Genomic DNA, 26,714 nt, shown 5'->3' with positions numbered 1-26,714 from the left:
GCAACTTGGAAGCCCTTATGACCACAAAGAGAATGTAAGTTGCAAAAATGGGTTTGAGAATCAATGGATTATTGGAAAGAGCCACTGTTTTTTTTTAAAGTTTTGCTCCCCACATGTCAGTTTGATTGGTTTGTTATTATCACTGTACCAAATGTACTATTATATAACTTTTTTTTTTTTTTGTGCTTGTCCTGGGGCTTGAACTAAGGGTATGGGCACTGTCCTTGAGCTTTTTTGCTTAAGGCTAGTGCTTTACCATTTTGAGCCACAGCACCATTTCTGTTTTTTTTTTTGTTGTTGTTGTTTCTTCTTCTTCTTCTCCTCCTCCTCCTCCTCCTCCTCCTCCTCCTCCTCCTCCTCCTCCTCCTCCTCCTCCTCCTCCTCCTCCTCCTCTGCCTCCTCCTCTGCCTCCTCCTCCTGAGATAAGAGTCTGTCCAAGCCAGCTTTGAACTGTGATCTTTATTTCGTGGCCTTCTGACTAGCTAGGTTTATAGGAATCAGCCACCAAATGGCTGGCCTATTTTGTAACTTTTTTTTTTTTTGTCAGTTGTGGGTCTTAAACTCTGGGCCTGGGCACTGTCCCTGAGCTCTTCAGCTAACGCTCTACCTCTTGAGCCACAGTGCCACTTCCAACTTTTTCTGCTTATGTGGTGCTGAGGAACCGAACCCAGGGCCTCATGCATGCAAGGCAAGCACTCTACCACTGAGCCACCTTCTCCACTGACACAAAGCTTTTAGAGAATAATTTGGCTTTATGTAGCAATATAAATGACTCAGTGCACTGGGAACTTTCAGAACAATTCCTTCTCCTCCTCCTCCTCCTCCTGCCTCCTCCTCCTCTCCCCCTTTTTTTTGTCAGTCTTGGAGTTTGACTCAGGGTCTGGGCACTGTCCCTGAGCTTCTTTTTGCTCAAGGCTAGCATTCTACCACTTGAGCCACAGTGCCACTTCCAGCTTTTTCTTTTTATGTGGTACTGAGGAATTGAACCCAGGACTTCATGCATGCTAGGCAAGCACTCTACCACTAAGCCACATTCCCAGCCCTAGGACAAATTCTTAAAGGTTATGGGAAGAATGAAGACTATCTGAAGAGTGGATCTTGAAAAGGATAGACCACCTTTTTCTTGCACAAAAACATTGGAAAAGAAGGTAATATATGATGAAAACTTAAACAGCAGTAGAAGAGTTTACTATTATGGCATTTGACTGTCCTCCCAGCTCTTGGAAGGCTGAGGCAGGAGGGTCCTGAGTTCATGGACACCTGTGGTAGAGCTGGTTGGGACTTGAAGATAAAAAAGTTTGAGCCACCGTTGTTTTTTCTTTGTTTCTGGCATTGGGACTTGAACTCAGTACTTAATATTCTCAGTTTGGCTTTCTTGCTCACAGCTAGCACACTACCACTTGAGCCATGCCTCCGGTCCAGCTGGTTCATTGGAGGTCACTTGGACTTTTCTGCCCAGGCTGGCTCTAACCTCTGTCTTTCAGGTCTTAGCCTCCTGAGTAGCTAGTAGAGCCAGTAGAGTCTGACTTAAAACCACTGTTGTGAGGAATGTTAAAAAACAAAACAAAACACCAAACTCATCAAAAGACAAAGGCAAAGGTTGCATCTTTACATTTTGGGCCTGGTTGAGACTTAACAGTTTGGCTTGTGTTCTTAGTTATTTTTGCACTGCCAAAAACGTAGAATCCGAAAGTAGATAGCTGGTATTGGCATGGGGCGAGGCAAGTCTAGAAAATTGGTGTAGTAAAAGGGAAAAACTGAAATAATGTCAGGGAGTGGGTAAGAAGGAGAATAGTTCCCAGCTCCAGGAGGCAAACTGACTTTCCCTACTGCTTTGGAGCAATGGCACCTTCCCTAGGAGTCCCTGACGTACTTTGCATGACTCAGTGGCCAGGATTAGATTACAGACCATGTCGCTCTCTCTACTCTTTTCTATACTTTGTGCCGGGGGAGGCTGACCTTAAGTCCTCTGTGGTTTCCTACAGTGTTTGGCCTATGGCTGCCACCGCCTAGAGATCAGGGGTGAAGAGCAAGGTGGGTGTGTTCAGCACTTTAGTCCTGGGCCTGCCTGGCAGCCACCACACCTTTCCAATACTTCTCTGCAAATTCTCTGCTCTGGATTCTTCTTTGTTCCTTCAGGACTTCAGATGGGAACAGCTTTCCTGAGGGTTGCTATAATATACTTTGTTTCTTTTCTTACTTTGTTGCCACAGTTTAGAAAACCATCAATAAGCTGCTGTACTCTGATAAAAATGACTTTTTCTCCCTTGTTTTTTGTGGTGCAGGGGATTAAGCACAAGGATTCACCTATGTCCAGCATGTGCTCTACCACCTAGCTATATCTCTAGCCTCTAATCTGAAGTTAGTTTCTGGCAAGGACAGTGAAACAATGAAGCAACCAAATGTGTCCACCATAGCTATGTCAAATTATAAGTCATGTGTAGGGGGTGCAGGGGCTCACTCCTGTAATCTCAGTTGCTTGGGGAGGGTAAGTAAGAGTAGCAGTGTATAATGGTCTGTTTGAGCACCTCATATTTGTTTGACTGAATCTAGGTGCCCTGTTGTAAAATATACATCAGACTTCAAAGACTTGTTTGCACTTTGTTTTTTTTCTTCACATGCCCTTTGCTCCTTACAGCTATTTCTCTTCTTTTTAATATGGGTCCTAGAAAATGCAAAATTACACATGTTATTTATATTTCTGTTGGACAGTATTGATCCAGAATGTGATTATAAACCAGAAAGTAAATGAAAATGACCCTTTGGAAAAATCCTATTAAGTAGAATATTTTATTTCTTATTTTTGTGTGTTCATTATTTTTCTGCAAGCTCTGGCTCTTTTTTTTTTTTTTTTTGGTGGGTCATGAGTCTTGAACTCTCGGCCTGGTATTGTCTCTAAGCTCTTGCTCAAGGCTAGTGTTAGGTGGGAGCGGAGGGAGAAAAGTTCCTTCCCGCTCCTGCCCACTCTTCCCTCTTTCCTCTTCACGTAGGACAGCATGTAGGACAGCACGTAGCCATACCAGAAACTACCTACCTGAAACCAATAATCACCTGTAACTGTTAATCACCTTACTGTCAGTCATCTGACTGTGAGTCAGCAAAAGGGCCCCAGGCTCTGAGGTCACTTCCTCATCCTCTGTGGTCACTTCTGTAGCCCCGGTGGCCACATTTCCTCCTTGTCTTTCCCTATATACTCTCTCTCTGCCAATAGTTCTCACTCTGCACACCTACCTCTGGTGCAGGCCTGCAGTTTGGTTCTCCCAATAAGCTCTTCTGCCCAACCCACATGGTGGTCTCCCTACCAATTTGAACCACAGTTCCATTTTCAATTTTTGAGTGGTAAATTGGATATAAGAGTCTCACAGGGACTTTTCTGCCCTCACTGGCTTCAACCCTCAATCCTTAAGTCTCCAGCTTCTTGAGTAGTTAGGATGACAGGCATGAGCCACTGTGCCCTGCAGGCTCTGGCTTTTTTCACTCATGGATGTAGCTCTGCAACTTTAGCCACACCTCCAGTTCCTAAATACAGTATTTTAAAGCAACGAGAGCTTGGTATTTGTAGGCATTTGATCCAGGCTAGTCTCCAAAAGCCCAGCAAGCCTTCATACTATTTATTTTTCCAGAAGAATCTTTTTAGCATAGGTTCACTGTCATTTTTCTTTATCCTTTGAGAGTTGGCTCAAATTTCTTTTACAGTGCTAGAGATCAAACCGAGGGCCGTGTGCATGCTAAGCAAGTGTGCTACCATTGAGCTGCATTCGTCAGCTCCAATACTGACTTCTGTACCAGACTCCCTATTCTCCCATGTCTCTGGTGGATATTGTCATCTTCTGGTTATGTTTCTCCTGGATCCTAAACGAAGAGTTTGAGGTACATACCCATGCCTTATATATACTGGGTCCTTCTGTGGGTTTTTCTTTAATAAGTAAGCATGTAAACAGAAGGAATAAGTAAGTTATCAATGCGATTACAGCCATACACCATCATTCCTTGCCTGTTTTTAAGATAAGGTCCTGCTAACTTTGCCTGGGTTCACCTAAAACCACAATATCCTAATACTACCTCCCAAGTAGCTTGGGTTTGTGTCACTGCCCAACACATACCTTTATTTTTAGTTTTTAAAGGTAGAGTATTGTTACATAGGCCAGACTGGCCTTGAACTTTCAATCTTCTGAGGTAGGGGATTATAGATATGTACTACTATGTCCATCTCTTCAGATTTGTTTAATCCATCTATCCATTGAGTTTGAGATTCTGATTTTTATATTACATTTGGGAATTTGATTTGGTTATTTTTTAAAATATATTTGGCCAGTTAGTTTATTGTTCCTTATTTTATATTTTTGAGTTTTGCTTTTTATTTATTTATTTATTTACCATATTAAACATTTGTATTTTACATCCTGTAAATGGCAACTCATATTGGCTTTTGTTTATGGTTTCCCATTTGTGTTGTCTTGTTTTCTATGATTTTATGCTTTTTTAACTCTGACCTTCTTTTTTCTTGGAACGTTATCTCTGTTGGAATTCTTGTAGGCCTTGGTTGATAACATAACCTATCTGGAAGGAACTTCCATTTTTTATCTGACTGTAGTCTCAGGATACAACTTGGTTTTGTTTTAAAAATGTCTGTCTTAAGGTTCTTCAGATAACATAGATATTGTGGCTTTAGGTTGCAAAAGGTAGAGTTTCCAGAGGAAATGTTTTGTCTTCTCCAGACAGAGTACAGTCAATGCATTTCCTCACTGTGCTTTTTCTGTTGGTGTTTCTGTCCAGTCTACTGATGATGTTACTTTGGGGTCCTTGACTCTCAGATGGCCTTAAATGCCAAAGTCATGTCAGGCCCTAGACATTTCGGTTGTGCCGCACTGTGAAAGTAGTTCTTGATTATAGCCATTCTAACAGGGGTGAGGTGGTATCTCAATGTTGTTTTGATTTACATTTCTTTTATGGCTAGAGAGGTTGAGCATTTCTTCATGTGTCTATTGGCCATCCTTCTTTCCTTTTCCTCTTCAGAGGAGTTTCTCTTTAAGTCTTTAGCCCACTTATTTATTGGGCTGTTGTTTCTTTGAAGATTTGTTGTTGGGGGATTTAATTTTTTGAGTTCCAGGTATATTTTAGATTTGAGACCCTTGTCCGTTGTATGGCTTCTCCCAATCCGTGAGCTTTCTATTGCTCTTGCTAGCTATGTCCTTTGCCATGCAGAAGCTCTGCAATTTTATGCAATCCCCAAAAATATGGAATGCTTCACGAATTTGCGTGTCATCCTTGTGCAGGGGCCATGCTAATCTTTTTTTTTTTTTTTTTGTCAATCGTGGGGCTTGAACTCTGGGCTTGGGTGCTGTCTGTGTGCTCTTTTTTTTTTTTTTTTTTTAAATTTAAATTTTATTTTATTTGAGAACATACTGTACAGAGGGGTTACAATTACATTGGCAGGATAATGCATACATTTCTTACCAAGCATTGCAGCCTCCTCCTTTGTTTACCCTTCACCTCCCTTCCCAGCCTCCCCCCTCCCCCTGTCTGTGTGCTCTTCAGCTCAAAGCAAGTGCTCTACTGCTTGAGCCACAGCACCACTTCCGGTTTTCTAGCGGTTTATTGGAGATAAGAGTCTTACGAACTTTCCTGCCCAGGCTGGCTTTGAACCACGATCCTCAGATCTCAGCCTCCTGAGTAGCTAGGATTACAGGCGAGAGCCACTGGCGCCTGGCTCATGCTAATCTTCTCTGTATTGTTCCAATATTAATATATGTGCTGCCGAAGCAAACATGAGATGAGTCTTGCAGACTTTCCTGCCTGGATTGTCTAGAACCTTGATCCTCAGATCTCAGCTTCCTGAGTAGCTAGGGTTTTAGGTGTGAGCCACTGGTGCCAGCTTTAAAACTTTTTTTTTTTAATGTTTAGTTTTACGCAGTATCTTATTAATCTCAATTGTAGAATCTATTTAGGAAATGTCATTTCTTATACCATCACAACTGAATATTTGTCATTACTGTGTATATGTTTAGTAGTTTTGTTTTCTCATACTTTGTATTTTTAGGTATGTTTCCATTTACATTTTTAGAGATGGTTTAATATTTTTTGGTTTTACTGAAGTTTGCAGGGTCAGCTTTTATATTTGCTTGTTTCTCAATTTTATGATTTAAGTAGTGTTGCTAAGTAACTATATCATGCATCAACTTAAAACACTTATTTTTCTTCTCTTAGGTCAACTTGACATAAAACAGCTGATAGCAAAGAAGAGACAGTTGGCAGCAGAGGCAGAGGTCAGTGGTAACTTCCACTTAAGACTCTGAAATGTAATTGTAGGTGGATAGATTTGAATGTTATTTAGAGAATATTTTCCTTATTAGTTGATAATATTTTGCTGTAGAACAAAAAAATAAAACCTGCCGCTTTGCCATCTTGCAGAAGAGTACACATTGCCTTTTGTCTCCTGTCCCAGGCCTAAGATTTTCTGACTCTTTCAGCAAATCTTGATTTTAGTGAACTGTGTGGATAGGTATAGCTGAGAGAGTTGAGTATTTGAATGACTGATGGAGTTATCTCTCATGGTTCGTAGTCAATAGGCCTTCAGTAAAGGTTGAATCTGAATCAAGAAGTATATTTCCTGTCAGAGAAGTCAAAATAACTCAAAAACTACTACAGAGAACTGTTTCAAATAAGGACAAACTGGCCTGCAGATTGTGTAATTCATCAATACCTTAAGGAAATTCTGGAGGACAAAGAATACTTTTAAAGAAAACAAACGTAATCTAATAACATGTGCCTGGATGTAAGTTGATTTCAAATCTAAGTCAATTCCCTTTCTATCCACAATTTTTTTTTCTTTTTGGGTCCAGTCGTGGGGCTTGTACTCTGGGCCTGGGCTGTCCCTCAGCTCTTCAGCTCAAGGCTAGTGCTCTACCATTTGAGCCATAGCGCCACTTCCGGCTTTTTTCTTTTTGCTTATGTGGTGCTGAGGAATCGAACCCAGGGCTTCAGGCATGCAGGGCAAGCGCTCCTACCACTGAGCCACCTTGCCAGCCCTCAATTCCCTTTCTAATGGAAGACCATTTCCAAAGGTTATTGGCCAGACTGAATCTATAATCAATATCTAACACCCAATGATGAGGATGAAATAGGCCTGTTTTAGTTATTAGTTTAATTAGATGTATAAATCCATACATATATATTTATAATGAGTAAGTTCAGCAAATTTAAAAATATTCCCTAAAAGAGTGTAAGATTATTTATATTAGTTAGATAGCAGGATCTTTGTTATTATCAGTTTCATCTCCAAGGCCAAGGACACATCTTTCCCCTTTCATCTTGTTTGTTTGAAATACAGCATTTTTTAAGTCCAAGGTTATTAATTCCAATAATCTGTTTAACATTGAGATTACTTTCCCCTTTTATTCTGTAGGGCTATTTGTGATATCTATAATGTAATAACTGGTTTGCTTTATAAAATGGTGTGCAAAAGATGTATTGATACTTAAAACTGTGAGTTGGTTCTTAGTTAAAAGGGAATTAAATTTTATTCATCTTCTTTTCTTTTGCTCAAGGCTAGCACTCTACCACTTGAGCCACAGCACCACTTCCAGCTTTTTCTGTTTACGTCGTACTGAGGAATCGAACCCAGAGCTTCATGCATGCTAGGCAACCACTCTATCGCTAAGCTACATTCCCAGCCTCTCATCTTTTTTTTCTTGATTCTGTTGAATTGCTTGTAGAAGCCTCCAAAACTATAATTCTTTCTGGACAAAGCCTTTCCTGATTAGTATTTTGTTGCTCTTCTAAGGAACTATTTGAAGATTTGACTGTTCTTTTTTTCATATTGGTGTTTGAACTTGGCCTGGAACTTGTTAAGCAGGCCCTACCACTTTATCCATGCCTTCAGCCCTTTCTGCTGTGGTAGTTTTCAAGGTAGGGTCTTACTTTATGCCAGGACTGGCCTTGGCTCTGATTCCCCTACTAATGCTTCCCCATGTAGTTGGAGATAAGGACATACCACTCCCTGTGGCCAGCCATTGTGCTTTCTCTGTAGTTGGGATAATCAATGCATGCTACTGCACCCAGCCATTGGTTGAGATGCAATCTGAAAACTTTTTATGAAATAGTGCTTTGTTCTGAATGAACAACCCAATTGTATCTGGTGAACCCATGATTTGATGTAGAAGTGTTTGTATTGGCTGTTAGTTTTTATTTCATTAGATTAAACATTCTGTTATGTATGTATGTAGAGCTATGACAGCTGATCATTCCCTTTACAATAAAAGAATTTCTGAGGAAAAGTTTTAGTTAGCTACATGGTTGTGACATAAACCATAAAGAGGCCCTTGAAGAAAAGTAGTCCTTTAAAATTAGTGGAATAGCAATCAATGAAAATGTACAAGAACTGGACTGGAGTAAGATACCAAGTTACAGATGACTTCGAAGATTCCCGACTTTCATTTATTTATTTTTTTAATGGCAAAATTCTAAGAGAAATATTATATGAAAGCAAGCAAATTGTATGGCTCTGAACAAGGCTGACATTCTTACATGATCATTTTATGTTAGTTGATGTCAAGCAAACACAATTATGTATATAAAGCACTTAGTATAAAGCCTGGCTTTCATAATAATGTTATAAATATAGTTCCTTTCTCCTACCTAAACCTGCTTATTTATATTACAGTAGCTTCCTGTCTGGTCTTACTATATGCAATCTGCCTTTGTAAGTTGTTTTGAACTTGAACATCAGAATAATAGTTTGACTAGATACCTTATTGATGAATAGTCTACTTAATAAACAGTGAATGTGAGACCGGAAGTGTTGCTTAGAAGTAGTCACATGTAGTTAACTAAAGCTGGTGCTCAGAATTCATTTTTCCCTATTGTAAAGGGAATGTTAGCTCTTACAGCTCCACAGACTAGAGTTGTCACCTGAGTAGTACAACTTACCAGATAGCCAGTGAATACCTTTTTAGTCATCATTCAATATTTGAAACATGCTTAGATTTAAAAAGCTACTTTTTATCAGACAGACATAACAGTAACCTGTGCTTTCACCAACTCTAGAAACATACAGAGAACTCTGAAAATTTAGATCTATAGTAGAGCTCAATTTAGGAAGGGAGTAAAGAAGGCTGTCAAATTCTGACTGAGCAGCTCTTCAGTCTGACAGGAAGTGGTGGGTGGAAGGCATGTGAGGACTTTGCTAGAGTGAAATTAATGGGGCCATAAAAATTGTGTATCTAGGACTGAAGGTGGCTCAGTGGTAGAGCGCTTGCCTTGAATGAATGAGGCCCTGGGTTCAATTCCTCAGTACCACATAAGCCAAAAAAGCTGGAAGTGGTGCTATGGCTCAAGTGGTAGAGTACTATCCTTGAACTGAAGAACTGAGGGACAGTGCTCAGGTCCAGAGTTCAGGCCCATGAACCACCAAAAAAAAAAATAATATTAATGAAAATAATTTAAAAAATTGTGTATCCTAGCTGGGCTCTGGTGACTCACGCCTGTAATCTTAAATACTCAGTAAGCTAAGATATCAGAGTCGTGGTTCAAAGCCAGCCAGGGCAGGAAAGTCTATGACACTCTTATCCCAATTAACCACCAGAAAACCACAGATGGCACTGTGGCTCAAGTGGTAGAGCACTAGCCTTGAGCTGAAGAGCTGAGGGACAGTGCCCAGGCCCAGAGTTCAGGCCCCACTACTGGACCCCCCCCCCAAAAAAAAAAAAGACTTTAAACAATCTAAAGGAGAGTCAAATGATTAAAACCAAACAATTGGATTACACAATTTTTTGTTATAAATAACAAATCTACTCTGATTCCTTTTTTCTTTTTTTTTGTCGGTCATAGGGCTTGAACTCTGGGCCTGGGCACTGCCCCTCAGCTCTTCAGCTCAAGGCTAGCGCTCTACCACTTGAGCCACAGCGCCACTTCTGGTTTTTTGGTGGTTTATTGGAAATAAGAGTCTCATGGTGTTTCCTGGCTGGCTTTGAACTGCAATCTTCAGCCTGCTGAGTAGCTAGGATTACAGGTGTGAGCCACTGGCACCTAGCTACTCTGATTTCTTTTTTTTTTTTTTTTTTACTATTTTTTTGGGGGGGGTCCCGGTCGTGGGCCCTGAACTCTGGGCCTGGGTGCTGTCCCTCAGCTCTTCAGCTCAAGGCTAGCGCTCTACCACTTGAGCCACAGGGCCACTTCCGGCTTTTTTTTTCTTTTTGCTTATGTGGTGCTGAGGAATCAAACCCAGGGCCTCAGGCATGCAAGGCAAGCGCTGTACCACTGAGCCACCTTCCCAGCCCCTACTCTGATTTCTTTAAGTATAAAATGTATTTGAAAGATATTAATGTAGCTCATAGAATCTAGAAATTGAATGTTCAGTATCTTGAAAGGGTAGGGATTTTAATAGGAAAAATTTAGATAGTTCCTGATGTTTCATTTAATAAAGTTGCTACTCTCAAAGGCCTTTGAGATTTATAGGACTTTGGATTTATGGGAGAAAGAATTGAATTTTGGCTAGAAGGGCAAGGCCATATGGCACATTCTAGCCTGGTTAGTCATTAGCCTTATCTCTTGATTGTGGATTCCAGAGAAAAGTAAAGATGGTAGAAGGGCAAGGAGTGGCTTCACTGTCACCATGTGTGGAGTTTTTATTAATAGATACTTTTGTGTTTTGGTTTTTTTTTTTTGGTCAGGTGTGGGGCCTGAACTCTGGGCCTGGGCGCTGTCCCTCAGCTCTTCAGCTCAAGACAAGCGCTCTACCACTTGAGGCACAGCGCCACTTCTGGTTTTCTGAGTGGTTTATTGGAGACAAGAGTCTCACGGAGTTTCTTGCAAGGCTTGGCTTTGAACCAGGCTTGACTTTGAACCGATCCTCAGATCTCAGCCTCCTGAGTAGCTAGGATTATAGGCGTGAGCCACTGGCACCTGGCTGTCTAAGTATTTTCTGTCCAGCAATTGTGATTATTGCATAAATTAAGATTGGGTTTTGCTGTAAAAATGAACAAAAAGCCAGTTGTGGCTCCACATGAGCTAGAAGTATATTTCTGTCTCACGTCCACATTCCTGGGGGGGGGATCCAGAATTAGTGTGTCCACATCCTGGTCCTCATGGATCTGGTTCCTCTCGGCTCCCTGCTTCACCACTCAGATTGCCTTCCCCCTCCTCATTTTCCACATGGCTCCATCCAGCCATCTCACCTGAGTTCCAGGCAGCAGCATTGAGATAGGGAAAGGAGAGGGACAAGGAACTGGGTACTTTTTAAGGAAGTTGTCTGAAGGTTTTGACAGACCAGTTTCACATGAACTCTTATTGGCAACCTAGCTGTAATGAGTGATTAGACATTTATTCTAGACAGTCACGTGCCCATGTAAAATCAGGACTTTTCGTCTGAGGAAGGCAACAGGTGGTAATAGGATTGACAGCTAACAGTTTCTGCTAGAGCTGTCTATTTTACTTTGTTCCCTGGTCTTCTGCTGCCTTTTTTTGTCTATACAAGTCTGACCTTCCTTTGATGGTTTCTTTCTCATTTTACTTAAATGCATGGAAGAATGAGACTCTAGTCTACTTTGAAGGTTTTTGGGGAAGTGAGTTCATTGTTCCTTTATCATACCTACCCTGTTGCCCTCTTAGAAATATCAAACAGCTCAGTTAAAGATGGGAACTCTTGAAATACAGATCAAAATGGTTAACTGGCCTTTGTCTGTGTGGCACAGTGGTAGGTGCTGGATCTGTCCTTATGCTGTTAGAAAACACTAAAAGGGGTGAATAGCAGGAACAGTGAGGGTTAGGAATGTGGCTTAGTGGTGGAATGCTTGCCTAGCATACATGAAGCCCTGGGTTCAATTCCTCAGTGACACATAAACAGAAAAGCCTGGAAGTGGCGCTGTGGCTCAAGTGGTAGAGTGCTAGCCGTAAGCAAAAGAAGCTCAGGGACAGTGCCTAGGCCCTGAGTTCAAGCCCCAGGACTGGCCAAAAAAAAAAAAGGAGGAGGAGGAATAGGAAATCTGGGTGCTGATGGCTCACACCTGTAATCCTAGCTACTGAGGAGGCTGAGATCAGAGGATCATGGTTTAAAGTCAGACTAGAGTCTGTGAGACTTTTTATCTGCCATTAATCACAAGAAAAGTCAGATATGGTGCTGTAGCTCCAGTGATAGCGTGCTAGCCTTGACCAAGAGGAGCTTAGGGAGAGTGCCCAGACCCAGAGTTCAAGGCCCAGGTCATGCAAAAGGAAAAAAAAGCAAAAAAATAACAGTGACTGATTTGGATACTCCCAATGTTCTTTGTCCTCCAGCTACAACTCTGTGATATTGTGCACATTACTTGATTTTTAATTTAATTTAATTATTTTGCCAGTCCTGGGGCTTGAACTCAGGGGCTGGAAACTGCCTGAGCTTCTTTTGCTCAAGGCTAGATACTTCCGGCCTTCTTTCTTTATGTGGTACTGAGGAATCAAACCCAGAGCTTCATGCATGCTAGGCAAGCACTCTACCACTAAGCCACATTTCCAGCCCCAATTTTTAAAATTTTTTTATCCAATGCTGCAGCTCCAATCCAGGGCATGCTAGGCAACATTCTACCACTAAGCTAGATTGTTTTGAGACTAGAAATAATATATAAAAACCTGACAGAGTCCTAGCATATAGGTGTCATTCAATAAACAACAGTCCAGAAAGAAATCAAGGCAATATTCTCTTTTTCTTTCTCTTTCTCTCTCTCTTTCTCTTTCTGTTTTTCTCTCTGTCTGTCTCTGTCTCTGTCTCGTCTGTCTGTCTGTCTGTCTGTCTGTCTCTCTGTCTCTCTATTTTGCAATCCTGGGCATTGAATGCAGGGCCTTACACTTGCTTGTCAAAAGATTTATCACTTTAGCTATGCTCCCTAAATTTTGTTTTCTAATTTTTATTGTTGAGATAAAATCTCCCTACTTTGCCTAGGTGGTCTGTAACTTGAGTCCTTTTTCCTCCATCTTCTAAGTAGCTGGAATTACAAGCACAAGCCACTACACCCAGCTAGGCAGTTTTAAAAGTACTTACTGTATACTTTACAGTAACCTAGATGTGGTATGCCTAGGAGTTTGATACCAGGTTGGTTTGTCATTTGCACTTTGCTGACTGCTGTATGCACCGTTAATAAAATGACATGGTAATTAAAGTCAGTTGGGGAGGTAGACAGGAAAGTGCCACAAGGTAAAAATATAGAGACTTTCAAATAGTATTAAGCGTAGTGAAGGAAAAGACTGATATGCAGTAGGAGAGTAGGAAAGACATTAGAGCGAGTGAATTGTCAAGGAGACCCCTTTGAGGAGTCAGTGTAGAGTAGGAACTAAAACCCGGTGTTAGCTGTTTGTTGTAGTGCTTGTTTTGCCCAGAAAGGTCAGGTTTCTGGCTGCCTGCCTGCTATTCTGAGTTGAAAGTTTCCTTGTGTAGCACCAGGCCTTGAGTTGGAGAAACAAGCAATCTGTAGATGAGTGTGATATGACTGTGTGGGCTCATTATATAATTGTTCCTGAACTCATTTTTGAAAAAACTTTCATCAAGTAATCTGATTTTGTGTGTGTGTGTGTGTGTGGCAGTCCTGGGGCTTGAACTCAGCCTGGGTGCTATCCCTGAGCTGTTTTGCTCAAGGCTAGTACTCTACTACTTTTTTTTTGTTTTTTTGGTCCGGTCGTGGGGCCTGAACTCTGGGCCTGGGCACTGTTCCTCAGCTCTTCAGCTCAAGGCTAGCGCTCTACCACTTGAGCAGCTTTTTTCTTATGTGGTGCTGAGGAATCGAACCCAGGGCCTCAAGCATGCAAGGCAAGCGCTCTACTACTGAGCCACCTTCCCAGCCCTACTCTACTACTTTGAACCATAGCACTACTTCCAGTTTTCTGGTGGTTAATTGGAGATAAGAGTCTCAATGGGCTTTCTTGCTTGGCTGGCTTCAAACCTCAATCCACAGACCTTAGCCTCCTAAACAGCTAGGATTTATAGGCCCCCAGCTATGTAACCCTTCCTTCCTTCTTTCCTTCCTTCCTTCCTTCCTTCCTTCCTTCCTTCCTTCCTTCCTTCCTTCCTTCCTTCCTTCCTTCTTTCCTCCCTCCCTCCCTTCTTTCCTTCCTTCCTTTTATTGGTTGTGGGAGTGGGGCCTGGGTGCTGTACCTGAGCCTCTTTGTGACCAAGGCTAGCACTCTATAGTGCCATTTTTGGTTTCTGAGTGGTTAATTGGAGATCAGAGTTTCACAGGGACTTTTCCACCCACGCCAACTTCAAACCTCAGACTTTAGCCTCCTGAGTAGCTAGGATTAGGCATGTGCCACTGGTGCCTGGCAACCTGAATTTTTAAGAAGCTAAAACTGCTGTTATAAACTGCTTGTTACTTTATGTTTCTTTCTCTCAACTTATGTTTTAATTTTTTCATTTATTCCCAGATGGCCCTACCTTTTTTTTTTTTTTTTTTTTTTTTTTGGGTCCGGTCGTGGGGCCTGAACTCTGGGCCTGGGCGCTGTCCCTCAGCTCTTCAGCTCAAGGCTAGCTGTACCACTTGAGCCACAGCGCCACTTCCGGCTTTTTTCTTTTTGTTTATGTGGTGCTGAGGAATCGAACCCAGGGCCTCATACATGCAAGGCAAGAGCTCTACCACTGAGCCACCTTCCCAGCCCTGCCCTACCTTTTTAAATATTGTGCTTAAAATATTGTCTCCTAGCAGTCTCCAAAAATCCTTATATTGTGTCTTCCTTGCTTGTTTTCCAGTCTTATCTCTGATCACTTGAGCCTTTATTGTATCCTCTAACCACAGGGTCCTTGTATCATTCTTGCAATCTTAGAGGTGACTTAATTCAGCTGTTTGGTTTTTCTTTCCCTCCCAGTATTGGGATTTGAAGTTTGAACTCAAAGCCCTGTACTTACCAAGCAGGCACTCTACCACTTGAGTCACATAACTATTGTAAGGTCCATTCCTGGATGGTGAACAGACCCCGCCCAGTACCTGTGTTACCTAGGCAACTGGGACACCTGGAAGAGGTCACATTTGCATCTGCTGAGGTCACATCTTAATCTGATGTGGCCACACCTTTCTCCCACCTGGTCTCACCTCTTACCTGGTCCCACTTCCCTTTACCTGGACACACCTTTCCCCACCCCTACCCTATATAAGGCCTAACCCGGGGCCAGACACTCTCTTTTGCCAGCCTCGAGGAATGCCAACCTTGCCTGGTCCCAGCAAGTCTAAACCTACCCCTTACCTGAATACCACGTGCGTGGTGCTGTTCTTACTTGGCTACCTCTTTTAAAAAACTTAACACCTATCCTTTTTGCCTTTTTATTATTTTGTGGATAGAATCTCATGTTTATGTCCAGAAAGGCCTGTACTATGTGCCTCCCATTGATGCTTCCTATGAAGTTGAGATGATAGGTATGAGCATCAGACCCAACTTTTTATTGGTTGAGATGAGGTCTTCAGAACATTTTCCTCAGGCTGGTCTTGAACCTGTCTTTCAGATTTCTGTCTCCTGTGATGAGCCACCATCAGCCCAGCTGCTTATTTTATTTTATATATATATTTTTTTATTGTGAAAATACCGTACAGAGGGGTTACAATTACATGGGTAAGATAATGAGCACATTTCTTATCAAGCATTGTAGCCTCCTGCTTTGTTTCCCCTTCCCATCCCTTCATATCCCCCCCCCCGTCTCCCCCCATCCCCCTCCCAAAGTTGTAAAGTTCGTTTTTCAACATAACGACTTATACTTCTCATTGTTGCAATGGGTCCTCCTGTATCCCTGTTTTAACAATTTGTTTTTTTCCCTTCCCCTCCACATATACCAACATCATATATAGTGAAAGCAGGGGTTATACCATGGGGGAGGGACATACAAGGCAACAAAGACATAATCTTATAAATATGTTAGACACAATTGCATGAAAGATCTCTCTTTTTTTTTTTTTTTGTCAGTTGTGGGGCTTGAGCTCTAGGCCTGGGAGCTGTCCCTGAATAATTCACCAGCTGTTTATTTTAAATAAGAGGTTCTTTTGAGTGCTAAAATACAGTGCTTCTGTTTATCAGATTATCTAAGCACCTTTTTTTCTGGTTTCTAGTTAGCTTACCCCTCCTCATTTTTTCCATCATATCCTCCATCTATCTGTCCAGCATGGCCCACTGAGTGGATGAAATTAGTATAAATATATATGTAGTTGAGAGGATAAGCCAATCAGAAAGCCTACAGGCTCAACATCATTTTCAGGTCACTTATATTGGATATTACTTTTTTTTTTTTCAGGTCACTTATATTGGATATTACTTTTTTTTTTTGGTCGGTTGTGGGGCTTGAACTCTGGGCTTGGACGCTGTCCCTCAGCTCAAGGCGAGTGCTCTACCGCTTGAGCCACAGCGCCACTTCTGATTTTCTAGTGGTTTATTGGAGATAAGAGTCTCACAGACTTTCCTGCCCAGGCTGGCTTTGAACCGTGATCCTCAGATCTCAGCCTCCTGAGTAGTAGGATTACAGGCATGAGCCACCAGCGCCCGGCTTGGACATTACATTTGTTGTGATCACATTTTGTGATTCTACCTTGGGTAGTTTCATGTGATAGAAAAATCTGGAGGAAGGCAAAAACAGACCACTCCCTTTTCTATATTTTTCTATTTTTCCTGTACATAGTACATGACAGTTTTTTTTTTTTTTTTTTTTTGTACTGGAAGTGAGGCTTGAACTCAGGCCTGGGCACTTCTTTGCTTAAGGCTGGTACTCTACCACTTGAGCCACAGTTCTACTTCTAGCTTTTTGGTGGTCAGTTGGAAATAAGAGTCTCATGGACTTTCCTGCCTGTGCTGACTTCAAACCATAATCCTCAGATCTCAGCTTTCTGAGTGGCTAGGATTACAGGCTTGAGCCCCAGCTACTGATGTCCAACTGAATGATAGATTTTTTTTTTTTTTTGGTCATGGGGCTTTAACTCTGGGCTTGGGTGCTGTCCCTGCACTCTTCAGCTCAAGGCGAGTGCTCTACTGCTTGAGCCACAGCACCACTTCCGGTTTTCTAGTGGTTTTTTTATTGGAGATAAGAGTCTCACAGGGGCTGGGAAGGTGGCTCAGTGGTAGAGTGCTTGCCTTGCATGCATGAGGCCCTGGGTTCGATTCCTCAGCACCACATAAGCAAAAAAAAAAAAAAAGAAAAAAGCCAGAAGTGGCACTCTGGCTCAAGTGGTAGAGTGAAGAGCTTGAGCTGAAGAGCTGAGGGACAGCGCCCAGGCCCAGAGTTCAGGCCCCATGACGGGACCCAAAAAAAAAAAGGTGATATACAAAGGGTTACAGTTACATAGGTAAGGAGTACATGTCTTTTCGAATAGTGTTACCCCCTTCCCCGTTTTCTCCTGTTTTCCCTCCCCCTTATGCCCCTCCCCCACATTGTAACATTTATTTCCAACATAGTGTCTAGTGAGTACCACTGTTGCATTGGTTCACCCATTGTCCCACTGTTTCTGTGATTCCTCTTCCCTTCCCCAAATCAGATAAACTCATATACTAGACTGGTGCTGAGATCTTTCAATGGAGCGTAAAGTAGTTTAATGGTCTCCACTATAACAGAGTTTTTCCTGTTCTTTCATTTGCAGCAACTTCTGTCTTTAATTCCTCAAGAAAGAAGGGAAATTACAAAGCTCTTTAGAAGAATGTGGTAGATTTAAATGGTGACATTTAAATTCAAATTTTAGTTCAAGGAGAAACAGAAAAAAGATGTAATTAATCCTCTGACAAGCTCAGCATATGCAAGCAGAGTCTGCACTGTGTAGGGTATCAGAGGTTGGAGTATCAGAGAGCTGAGGGAAGAAGGGTATAAAAGAAATGGACAATGACATCCAAAACCTACCTTCTTCTACTGGCCCACACACTGTTGTGACTCCCTCTTCTTACTTTCTGTCTCTGTCTTCTTGTCACTCAGAACTTTCCTTTCTTTGCTGCCTTTATGGCACCATTAATAATTCATTTAATGTTTTTTCTCATTGTCTACCTAGAGCAAAAGCTGTACATTCGCCTATGGGCAATAGAACTTCTTCAGCAGCCTTTTTTGACATTTAAATAACACCCATTTCATTTTCTTCACGCTTCTAGTGTGCTTACCCAGTTAATTAGGAAGGAGACTGGTGCCAGAGTATGGGGATGCTAGTTAAAAGAAGTGGCTTGAATATAATCGCTACATCTCATGATTCCAGGCTTCTCTAACGTTGATTAAACTTGGAAGGGGTTGAGGTAGGAGCCCAGGTAAACTGATGAATCCTTCTCCACTTAGCCCCGCTGCGCTGCCTCAGGTACTCTTTAACATTCCAGCTTCCTTCTGGAACTCTTCCCACAGTGGTAACTTAGCCACTGACATACCCTCTTAATTTCTTCCACTGTCAGGTTTGAAAAACAATACCTTTCTTTCTGCTTTATTTCTTTCCATAGTACTTTTAGTCTATGTCTCCGTGAACTCTGTTCATAGGGCTAGCTCTAGAGATTAAATGAGAAAAAAAGAACCACTTTTTTTTTTTGTCACTGTGGTTTATTTGGCATGGAGTATTTGATCCCTTTTGATTTCAAAACAAGGATGGGGGCTGGGAAGGTGGCTCAGTGTTGATGAAAGTGTGTGTGCATATGTGTCAAACATGCACCTGCATTTTTATGGTTAGGCACAAAGTAATGGAGTGGGAATAAGCATTATGTAAATGGAGGTATGATATAAACTGACATGCTAGAAAATGTAAATGGTGGTTATTTGGGGTAAAAAGATTACTTTACAGAAAGTCTTCAAATTGGGGCTGGAAAGGTGGCTCAGTGGTAGAGCGCTTGCCTTGCATGCCTGAGGCCCTGGGTTCGATTCCTCAGTACCACATAAGCAAAAAGAAAAAAGCCGGAAGTGGCACTGTGACTCAAGTGGTAGAGTGCTAGCCTTGAGCTGAAGAGCTGAGGGACAGTGCTCAGGCCCAGAGTTCAGGCCCCATGACCGGACCTAAAAAAAAAAAAAAAAAGTCTTCAAATTATGGTGAATATATGGTATTATATAATATGTTAAAATGTTTTCTAAAGAATATGCACAGAATAGTCTCATTTATTGTTCCACATTAGATCTTTGTACCATTTGCAGGAATTCAGTTATTAAATGATTACTTTGGTATCTTAATTTATGCTTAGAAGTTATTTTTATGGCTTCTGTTCTCAAAGGATATAAATCACTGCTTTATTTCTTCAGTAGTCTTTTCTGGAACTGCACGTCAGCTGTAGAAATTATTTTTCTGCTTTCCACTGGTGAATTCACTTACTTGAATTTACACCAGCACCCTAAAGAGACCTGTGGAAAATGTCAGTGATTCACAGCATGTGCTTGTTACTCACATTTTTCTTGATTTGATTTGAAACTCTAGGAATTGAAGCCACTCTTTTTGAAGGAAGTTGGCAGTCACTTTGATGATTTTGTGACCAACCTCATTGAAAAATCTGCATCATTAGACAATGGTGGGTGTGCCCTCACCACTTTTTCCATCCTTGATGAAATGAAAAACAACCATCGGGCTAAGTGAGTATGTTGTGTTTTCTTTGAATATAAATGTCTATTGCAATCTAGTGGAGTGCACTGCAGCAAAAATGCTCCACTGCAGACTCTTGCCATTTTGTTATTGCTGTATGTTGTATGCCTTTAAGGGTGAGTCCCTCCCTCCCTCCCTCCCTCCCTCCTGCCCTTCCTTCTTTCCTTCCCTCCATTCCTCCCTTCCTCCCTCCCTTCCCTAACTTTCCCTTTCTCTCTTCTTTCCTTTTCTCCCTCTTTTCCTCCCTGCTTTCCTTTTTCCCCCTTTCTTTTCTTTTCCTTCCTTCCTTCCTTCTTCCCTCCCTCCCTCCCTACCTCCCTCTCTCCCTCCTCCCCCTCTCTCTCCCTTCCTTCCTTCCTTCCTTCCTTCCTTCCTTCCTTCCTTCCTTCCTTCCTTCCTTCCTTCTTGCTTTCTTGCTTTCTTGCTTTCTTGCTTGAGTCTTATGGAATTTTCTATCTGGCTGGCTTCAAACCACAATCCTTAGATCTCAGCCTCCTGAATAGTTAGGGTAACAGGCATGAGCCATGGGCATTTGGCCCATGGATTATAAGATAAGATAAATGCACACTTCTTAAAACTACTAACAAAATAGAGCTAATGCTTACTGAGTATTCTGCATGGCATCACATATTTAAACTAAGCAGTGTCTTTCACTATAGAGACTATAGCCATATACACAATACAGAGCAGTTCACAGTGCACTTAAATGTCTCTGTGTACACAGAGCTTTGAACCCAGAATTTGGCTCAGGAGTTCTTGCTCTTAACCACATCATTCTGTACTGTGATTGTACTCTATACAGTATGAACTTCCAATTAAGTATGGTACAGTTAGTGTATATTTTTCTAGTTGGTCATTCAGAATAATAGAGAGAGGCTATTGAAGACTAATGTTTACTATTCTGGGCTGCTCTCAGTTTTACTCCTTGTGATCTTCTGCTAGTCTCCTCTGGAGAAGAGTTTTGAACAGTGATAGTTAACAGCAGTACTGCAGTACTACAAAGAGCTCTAAAGAAGATGTTATACTCTGTGTTAAAATGTGAATTCTTAGTTCCTGGAGACAACTAATAAGATCAAGAGGCTGTTGGGAATTGTAAAATAAATCCTCAGACATTGGGAGGTACATATTAAACAAAAGAGTGTTTTGGAGGAAAAACCAGTAGCTTTTTGTGACCTGAGGCCTGTCCATGACTTCTGGGGCTCTGCAGAATTAGGACAAGCTGTTAATGTGACATGCAGAGAATACTGTCCCCAAGTATGGGGGGGGGGGTGGTCTCTGGAGCACTTCTCCAATCAGGTAATGGAACAGCTCTTCCATCCTAAATACATGTACCTGTCCCAGCACTGTTTAGAAGAAGTGCCACGATAGCATGTGTAAAATCCCTCCTGTCCTTCCTGATCTTAGGGCATAGGTAGGTAAGACTTGATGTTATGGTTGGCTATATTCTTTCTCTTACTGATAGTATTAAGTTTCTTACAATATTTGGACTACCTGTATTTTGTAATTCTTTCCTACTTAGGGATCTGAGAGCACCTCCAGAACAAGGAAAGATTTTCATTGCAAGACGATCTCTCTTAGAGTAAGTATTATTTGTTTTTGCTCATTAGTTTTTCTTTTTTTCTATTTGTTTTAAAAGAAAAAAGCTCTCCTCATTGATAGCATCACTGCTTGGTCTGATGTGTAGTGAGTTTATCTTGTAGTCATATAAGTCATTAGTTTTTACTTTTTTTTTTTCTTTGACAGAATTAGGATTTGAACTCAAGTTTGTGCTCACTAGCAGGTACTTCACCATTTGGGCCCTTTTGGCCCTGTTATTTTTGAGCTTTTTCCTTTTGCCCAGGCCACCCTGGACTGCAGTTCTCTTAACTTGAGTCCCACTGTGGCAGGACCACCACACCTAGCTTTTTCTGTTGATATGGAGTCATTCAAACTTTTTGCAATCCTACTGGTCTTAACCTCTTACAAGTATGAACCCCAGTATCCAGCTTGATACTGCTTTAGTATGTGTGTGGTCTCCTGTTCCTAGTTGTTAAATTTCTGGTTAGCTATCTAGCTTCAAAGGAAGAGAATTAGATAATGCATTTTTTTCTATATAAGTTATTTGTTCAGTATCCTTTTTAAAAATTTCCTTAATGATTTAAAAAAGTTATTATAAAGGTGATGTACAGAGGGGTTACAGCTACATAAATCAGGTAATTGTACATTTCTTTTTGGACACCTCTTCCCTTGCTCTCTCCCAGTTTTTCTCTCCCATCCCACCAATAAGTTGTATAGTTCAGTTTTCAACCTAGTGTCTGATGAATACCACTGCTGCATTTGTTCACCCTATGTCCCTCCATTTCTGTAGCCCCGCTTACCTTCCCCCAAACAGATAAACACACAAGATGAAAAGAAAAACAGCAATGAAGAACAGACCTCATTTCCATTTTCTGGAATTCATTTCAATAAATATTATTTTACATTATCAGATAGTAAATATTATTTATATAATCAGATATTATATGATCAGATGAACACAAAGGCATTGCACCTCTATGTTCCACTCCTGAGAATAGGAGATAAGAACTCTCATGCCAGCCGGGCGCTGGTGGCTCACGCCTGTAATCCTAGCTACTCAGGAGGCTGAGATCTCAGGATCGCTGTTCAAAGCCAGCCAGGGCAGGAGAGACCGTGAGACTCCTATCTCCAATAAACCACCAGAAAACCAGAAGTGGCGCTGTAGCTCAAGTGGTAGAGCGCTCGCCTTGAGCTGAAGAGCTGAGGGACAGCGCCCAGGCCCAGAGTTCAAGCCCCACAACCGACAAAAAAAAAAAGAACTCTCATGCCTTCTCATAAACTTCATGCTTTCCTGTAGAAAATTGTTTTTTGTTTTGTTTTTGGTGCCAGTAGTGGGGCTAAGGGCCTCAGACTTTCTTTTGTCTTTATTAAGTACAGCTAGTGTCTACCAACTGGCATTCTACCACTGGGAAGAGTTGTTTACTAAAAGAATTACAACAGAAGTTTTAAAATTAGACAAACCACTTTGGGAGACTTTTAGAGTTGCTTATTAGTAAATGTAGTTTTTCTTTCTTTCTTTCTTTCTTTCTTTCTTTCTTTCTTTCTTTCTTTTTTTTTTTTTTGGGTCCAGTCGTGGGGCCTGAACTCTGGGCCTGGGCGCTGTCCCTCAGCTCTTCAGCTCAAGGCTAGCGCTTTACCACTTGAGCCACAGCGCCACTTCCGGCTTTTTTCTTTTTGCTTATGTGGTGCTGAGGAATCGAACCCAGGGCCTCAGGCATGCAAGGCAAGCGCTCTAGCACTGAGCCACCTTCCCAGCTCCTAAAATATTCTTTAAAAATAAAATAAAATTTTAACTAAGGAAGTAGAATTGACTTTCTGATGCTTAGATGATTTTATTAAAATTTGAAGATCCTTATTCCAAAGATGTTGAATTTGTTTGATCTAGATACTTCGGGTGTAATATTATGTATTTACTAATTTTTAGATGTTTTTGAGGGTGGATTTAGCATGTTCTAAATGCTTTAAAGCAGATCCTTTGGCATGTCATACTTCACAATCAAATATACAGTGATTATTAATTTGTTCTGTTTAACCTACATTTCAGTGAACTGTTTGAAGTGGACCATATCAGAACAATTTATCACATGTTTATTGCGCTCCTCCTCATCTTTATCCTCAGTACTTCTGTAGTAGATTACATTGATGAAGGAAGGTAAGACAACAAAATGGGTGGTTGGGTAGATGATAGCATAGAAAATTGGGGATTTTGGTAGATAGTTTTGTTACATTTGCTTTTTTTTGGTCTGTCCTGGGGCTTGAACTCAGGACCTGGGCACTGTCCCTTAGCTTTTTTTTTTTTGGTCGGTCATGGGACTTGAACTCTTGTCTTGAGCGCTGTCCCTCAGCTCTTCCACTAGCTCTCTACTACTTGAGCCACAGCACCACTTCCAGTTTTTTGAGTGGTTTATTGAAGATAAGAGCCTCACAGATTTTCCTGCCCGGGCTGGCTTTGAACCACGATCCTCAGATCTCAGCCTCCTGAGTAGCTAGGATTACAGGCGTGAGCCACCAGCACGGGGCTTGTCCCTTAGCTTTTTTGGTTCAAGGCTAATGTTCTACCACTTTGAGCCACAGTTCCACGTCTGGTTTGGGGATGGTAAATTTGGAGATAAGAGTCTCACAGACTTTCCTGCCCTGTCTAGCTTTGAACTGTGATCCTCAGATCTCAGCCTCAGATCCTCAGGTCTGAGCAGCTAGGATTATAGGTATGAGCCACCAGCTTCCGGCTTACATAGGCTTTTTAAAAAAAAATCCCTAAGCAGGGCTGGGAAGGTGGCTCAGTGGTAGAGTGCTTGCCTTGCATGCCTGAGGCCCTGGGTTCGATTCCTCAGCACCACATAAGCAAAAAGAAAAAAAAGCCGGAAGTGGCGCTGTGGCTCAAGTGGTAGAGCACTAGCCTTGAGCTGAAGAGCTGAGGGACAGTGACCAGACCCAGAGTTCAGGCCCCAGGACCGGGGGAAAAAAAAATCCCTAAGCATCTGATTTGAGAATGATATTCCTCTCTCCTAAAAAATATAATTAAAGAGAAAGACATTTCATTAACCTACCCTTACCAGGGCGTGCTTAAATTCAGTGTACTCTTCTGAGGCTTTCTTGATCATGGCTGATACTCTAACACTTGAGTCATACCTCCAGCCTTGCTTTTTGTTGGTTAACTAGACATGGAGTTTCATAGATATGGTTGGCTTTGAACCATAATCTTCCAGGTCTCAGCTTCCTGGGTAGCTAGGATTCCAGAGGAAAGCCAAAGTTTAGAAGTAAGGTCATTATCTAGCACAAGTATCCATGACCTCAGTGTATTAATGTTACAGCCTCCCAGGGTTGAAAACTAGGGATGTGGAAGTTTTGAATTCAGTGCATGCTCCTTCTACTCACTTCTCTGTTCTTGTGCCATTTCTTCCCAGGTTGGTGCCTGAGTTCAACCTCATGTCTTATGCTTTTGGCAAATTTTCTACTGTTATTTGGACATGGTGCCTCATGTTCCTCTCCACACTTTCAATTCCCTATTTCCTCTTTCAACATTGGGCCAAAGGCTACAGCAAGAGTTCGCATCGGTTCATCAGTACTTTTATCCATGGCTTGTTTTTCATAGTTTTCCAGCTGGGGATTCTAGGTTTTGGACCAACATATATCACATTAACATATTCATTGCCACCAGCTTCCCGGTTCATTGTTATACTTGAGCAGGTAAGGTTTGGAATGTTAACCCAACACAGCAGTTTGTTAGTTAAAATAACAATAGTGATAGAATAACTGACACCATTATTTTTAGCTTTATTAACTTGGATAGATTTTTGTGATAATTTTCATTTATTCATATGGCTTTCTTGGGCCATGATCTGCAAAATTAAGGTGTTACTCTAGATCATTCATCTTTTAGAATTCTTTGTAGTGTCATTGTTCCTCTGGTGTTAGACATAGAAGTAAATTCTGTTAAGCTATTCTGGATAAATTAATTTTTTTCTGATACTTCATGGAAGTGATTTGATTATAAAATATTTTTGTAATTAAGAATTCCACTTTTGAAGGGTTAATCATTATCATGTAGCTATTTCCATCTTCAGAATTTTTTTACTTATATTAATGGTTTGAAATTCTGACTGATAGAAGGATTTCAGGAGGCCTTTTTTTTTTGGCTGGTTGTGGAGCCTGAACTCTGGGCTTGGGTGCTGTCCCTCAGCTCTTCAGCTCAAGGCTAGCTACCACTTGAGCCACAGCACCACTTCCGGCTTTTTTCCGTGCATGCGAGGCAAACACTCTACCACTGAGCCAACTTCCCAGACCCCATGAACACTAATTTCTTGATTTATAATATGTCTGTAATCATGTGGTCAAATGGAAAATAATTTGAATAATTACATGTACTTCTTTTGAAGTTATTATAAATTTTCTCTATTCCATCAAGTAAGTTTGGTTGGTATATGAAAAAGTAAAAAGTGGTTTGAGCATAGTCTGTTGCTGTTCTGGAGTTGCTTATAGGAGACAAGTCAATGACAGAAAATCTTTTGTTTTCCTTCCTTTTGTAGATTCGAATGGTAATGAAGGCCCACTCATTTGTCAGAGAGAATGTACCACGAGTACTAAATGCAGCCAAAGAAAAGTCAAGTATGTGTCCCCATTACACTGAAGGATTAGTGATAGGGAAGTTTGGCTTTTGGTGTTTACTGAGATGAAGGATTATATTTGTATAGATTATGCCTGAATTTAAGTATATGGGATCCATATTGAATTGGAAGACCATTTTACTGTTTTCTGGTTATCCCTTTTTTGTCCTTAAGTTAAAAGAATGATTTTTAGCCTCTTTTATAGCTTAGCAGACATGGAATGTCAATAGACTCATTATAACTATGCTTGCTTACTCTTTGCAAATTGTGGTTCAAGCTCCAGAAGTTCCTTCAGTTACAGATGACTCAGATTGATAATATTAGTTAATGCAAGATTAAGAAGTCATTTATGAGATGAAGAAGAAACAGCAAGAAGATCATGCCTTCTTTCCTGATCTGTGCTTCTGTATTTTACCCTTGTAGTATGCAGCAAGAAATCAAAGTGCCTCTTATCTAATGTAGTTTTTCTTTGTAGGTACAGTTCCAATACCCACAGTCAACCAGTACTTGTATTTCTTGTTTGCGCCCACCCTCATCTACCGTGACAGCTATCCCAGGTAACAGCACCTAGGTAGGACTGTGTGTAATGCCAGAGCCCTGGTACAAATGTGTGTATGTGAGGACTGGTTAGTGTAGGCTACAGAAAAAATAAAATGTACTCTCAATTTCTCTCTGGCATGGGAAACTTCAAGCTTCAAATCTTTTTTTTTTTTTTCTTTTTGGTTGGTTATGGGGCTTGAACTCTGGGCCTGGGCACTGTCCCTCAGCTCTTCAGCCTAAGGCTAGCACTCTCCACTTGAGCCATAGTGGCACTTGTAGTTTTCTGGTGGCTTATTGGAGATAAGAGTCTCATGGACTTTCCTGCCTGGGCTGGCTTTGAACCCTGATCCCCAGACCTCAGCCTCGTGAGTAGCTAGGATTACAGGCATGAGCCATGGGCACCCAGCTTCAAATCATTTTTATAATTAATTTTTAATTGTTATTATAAAGGTGATGTACAGAGGAGTTACTATTTCATGTCAGATAATGAATACATTTT

At 41.3% G+C, this 26,714-nt stretch overlaps 1 protein-coding gene and 1 pseudogene across 2 annotated transcripts in view; one reads left to right on the top strand and one right to left on the bottom strand.

The window, feature by feature from the left end:
* Soat1 (sterol O-acyltransferase 1) overlaps nt 1–26,714 on the top strand; it is a 49,551-nt gene that overhangs the window by 12,098 nt on the left and 10,739 nt on the right. For both annotated transcript variants that reach the window (XM_070034366.1, XM_070034365.1), the window contains exons 3-9: nt 6,208–6,266; nt 19,353–19,504; nt 21,034–21,093; nt 23,116–23,223; nt 24,476–24,758; nt 25,598–25,676; nt 26,151–26,232. In XM_070034366.1, the coding sequence (XP_069890467.1) occupies nt 6,208–6,266; nt 19,353–19,504; nt 21,034–21,093; nt 23,116–23,223; nt 24,476–24,758; nt 25,598–25,676; nt 26,151–26,232 (823 nt within the window). The remainder of the gene's footprint in view (nt 1–6,207; nt 6,267–19,352; nt 19,505–21,033; nt 21,094–23,115; nt 23,224–24,475; nt 24,759–25,597; nt 25,677–26,150; nt 26,233–26,714) is intronic.
* On the bottom strand, nt 5,232–5,324 carry LOC138835868 (U6 spliceosomal RNA; annotated as a pseudogene).

The sequence above is a fragment of the Dipodomys merriami genome, unplaced genomic scaffold (genome assembly GCF_024711535.1).
Source record: "Dipodomys merriami isolate MVZ:Mamm:240054 unplaced genomic scaffold, mDipMer1.0.p SCAF_24, whole genome shotgun sequence".
In the NCBI taxonomy this organism is placed as follows: Eukaryota; Metazoa; Chordata; class Mammalia; order Rodentia; family Heteromyidae; genus Dipodomys; species Dipodomys merriami.
Note: the sequence above shows the minus strand (reverse complement) of the source record. Positions and strands in the feature narration are given on the sequence as shown.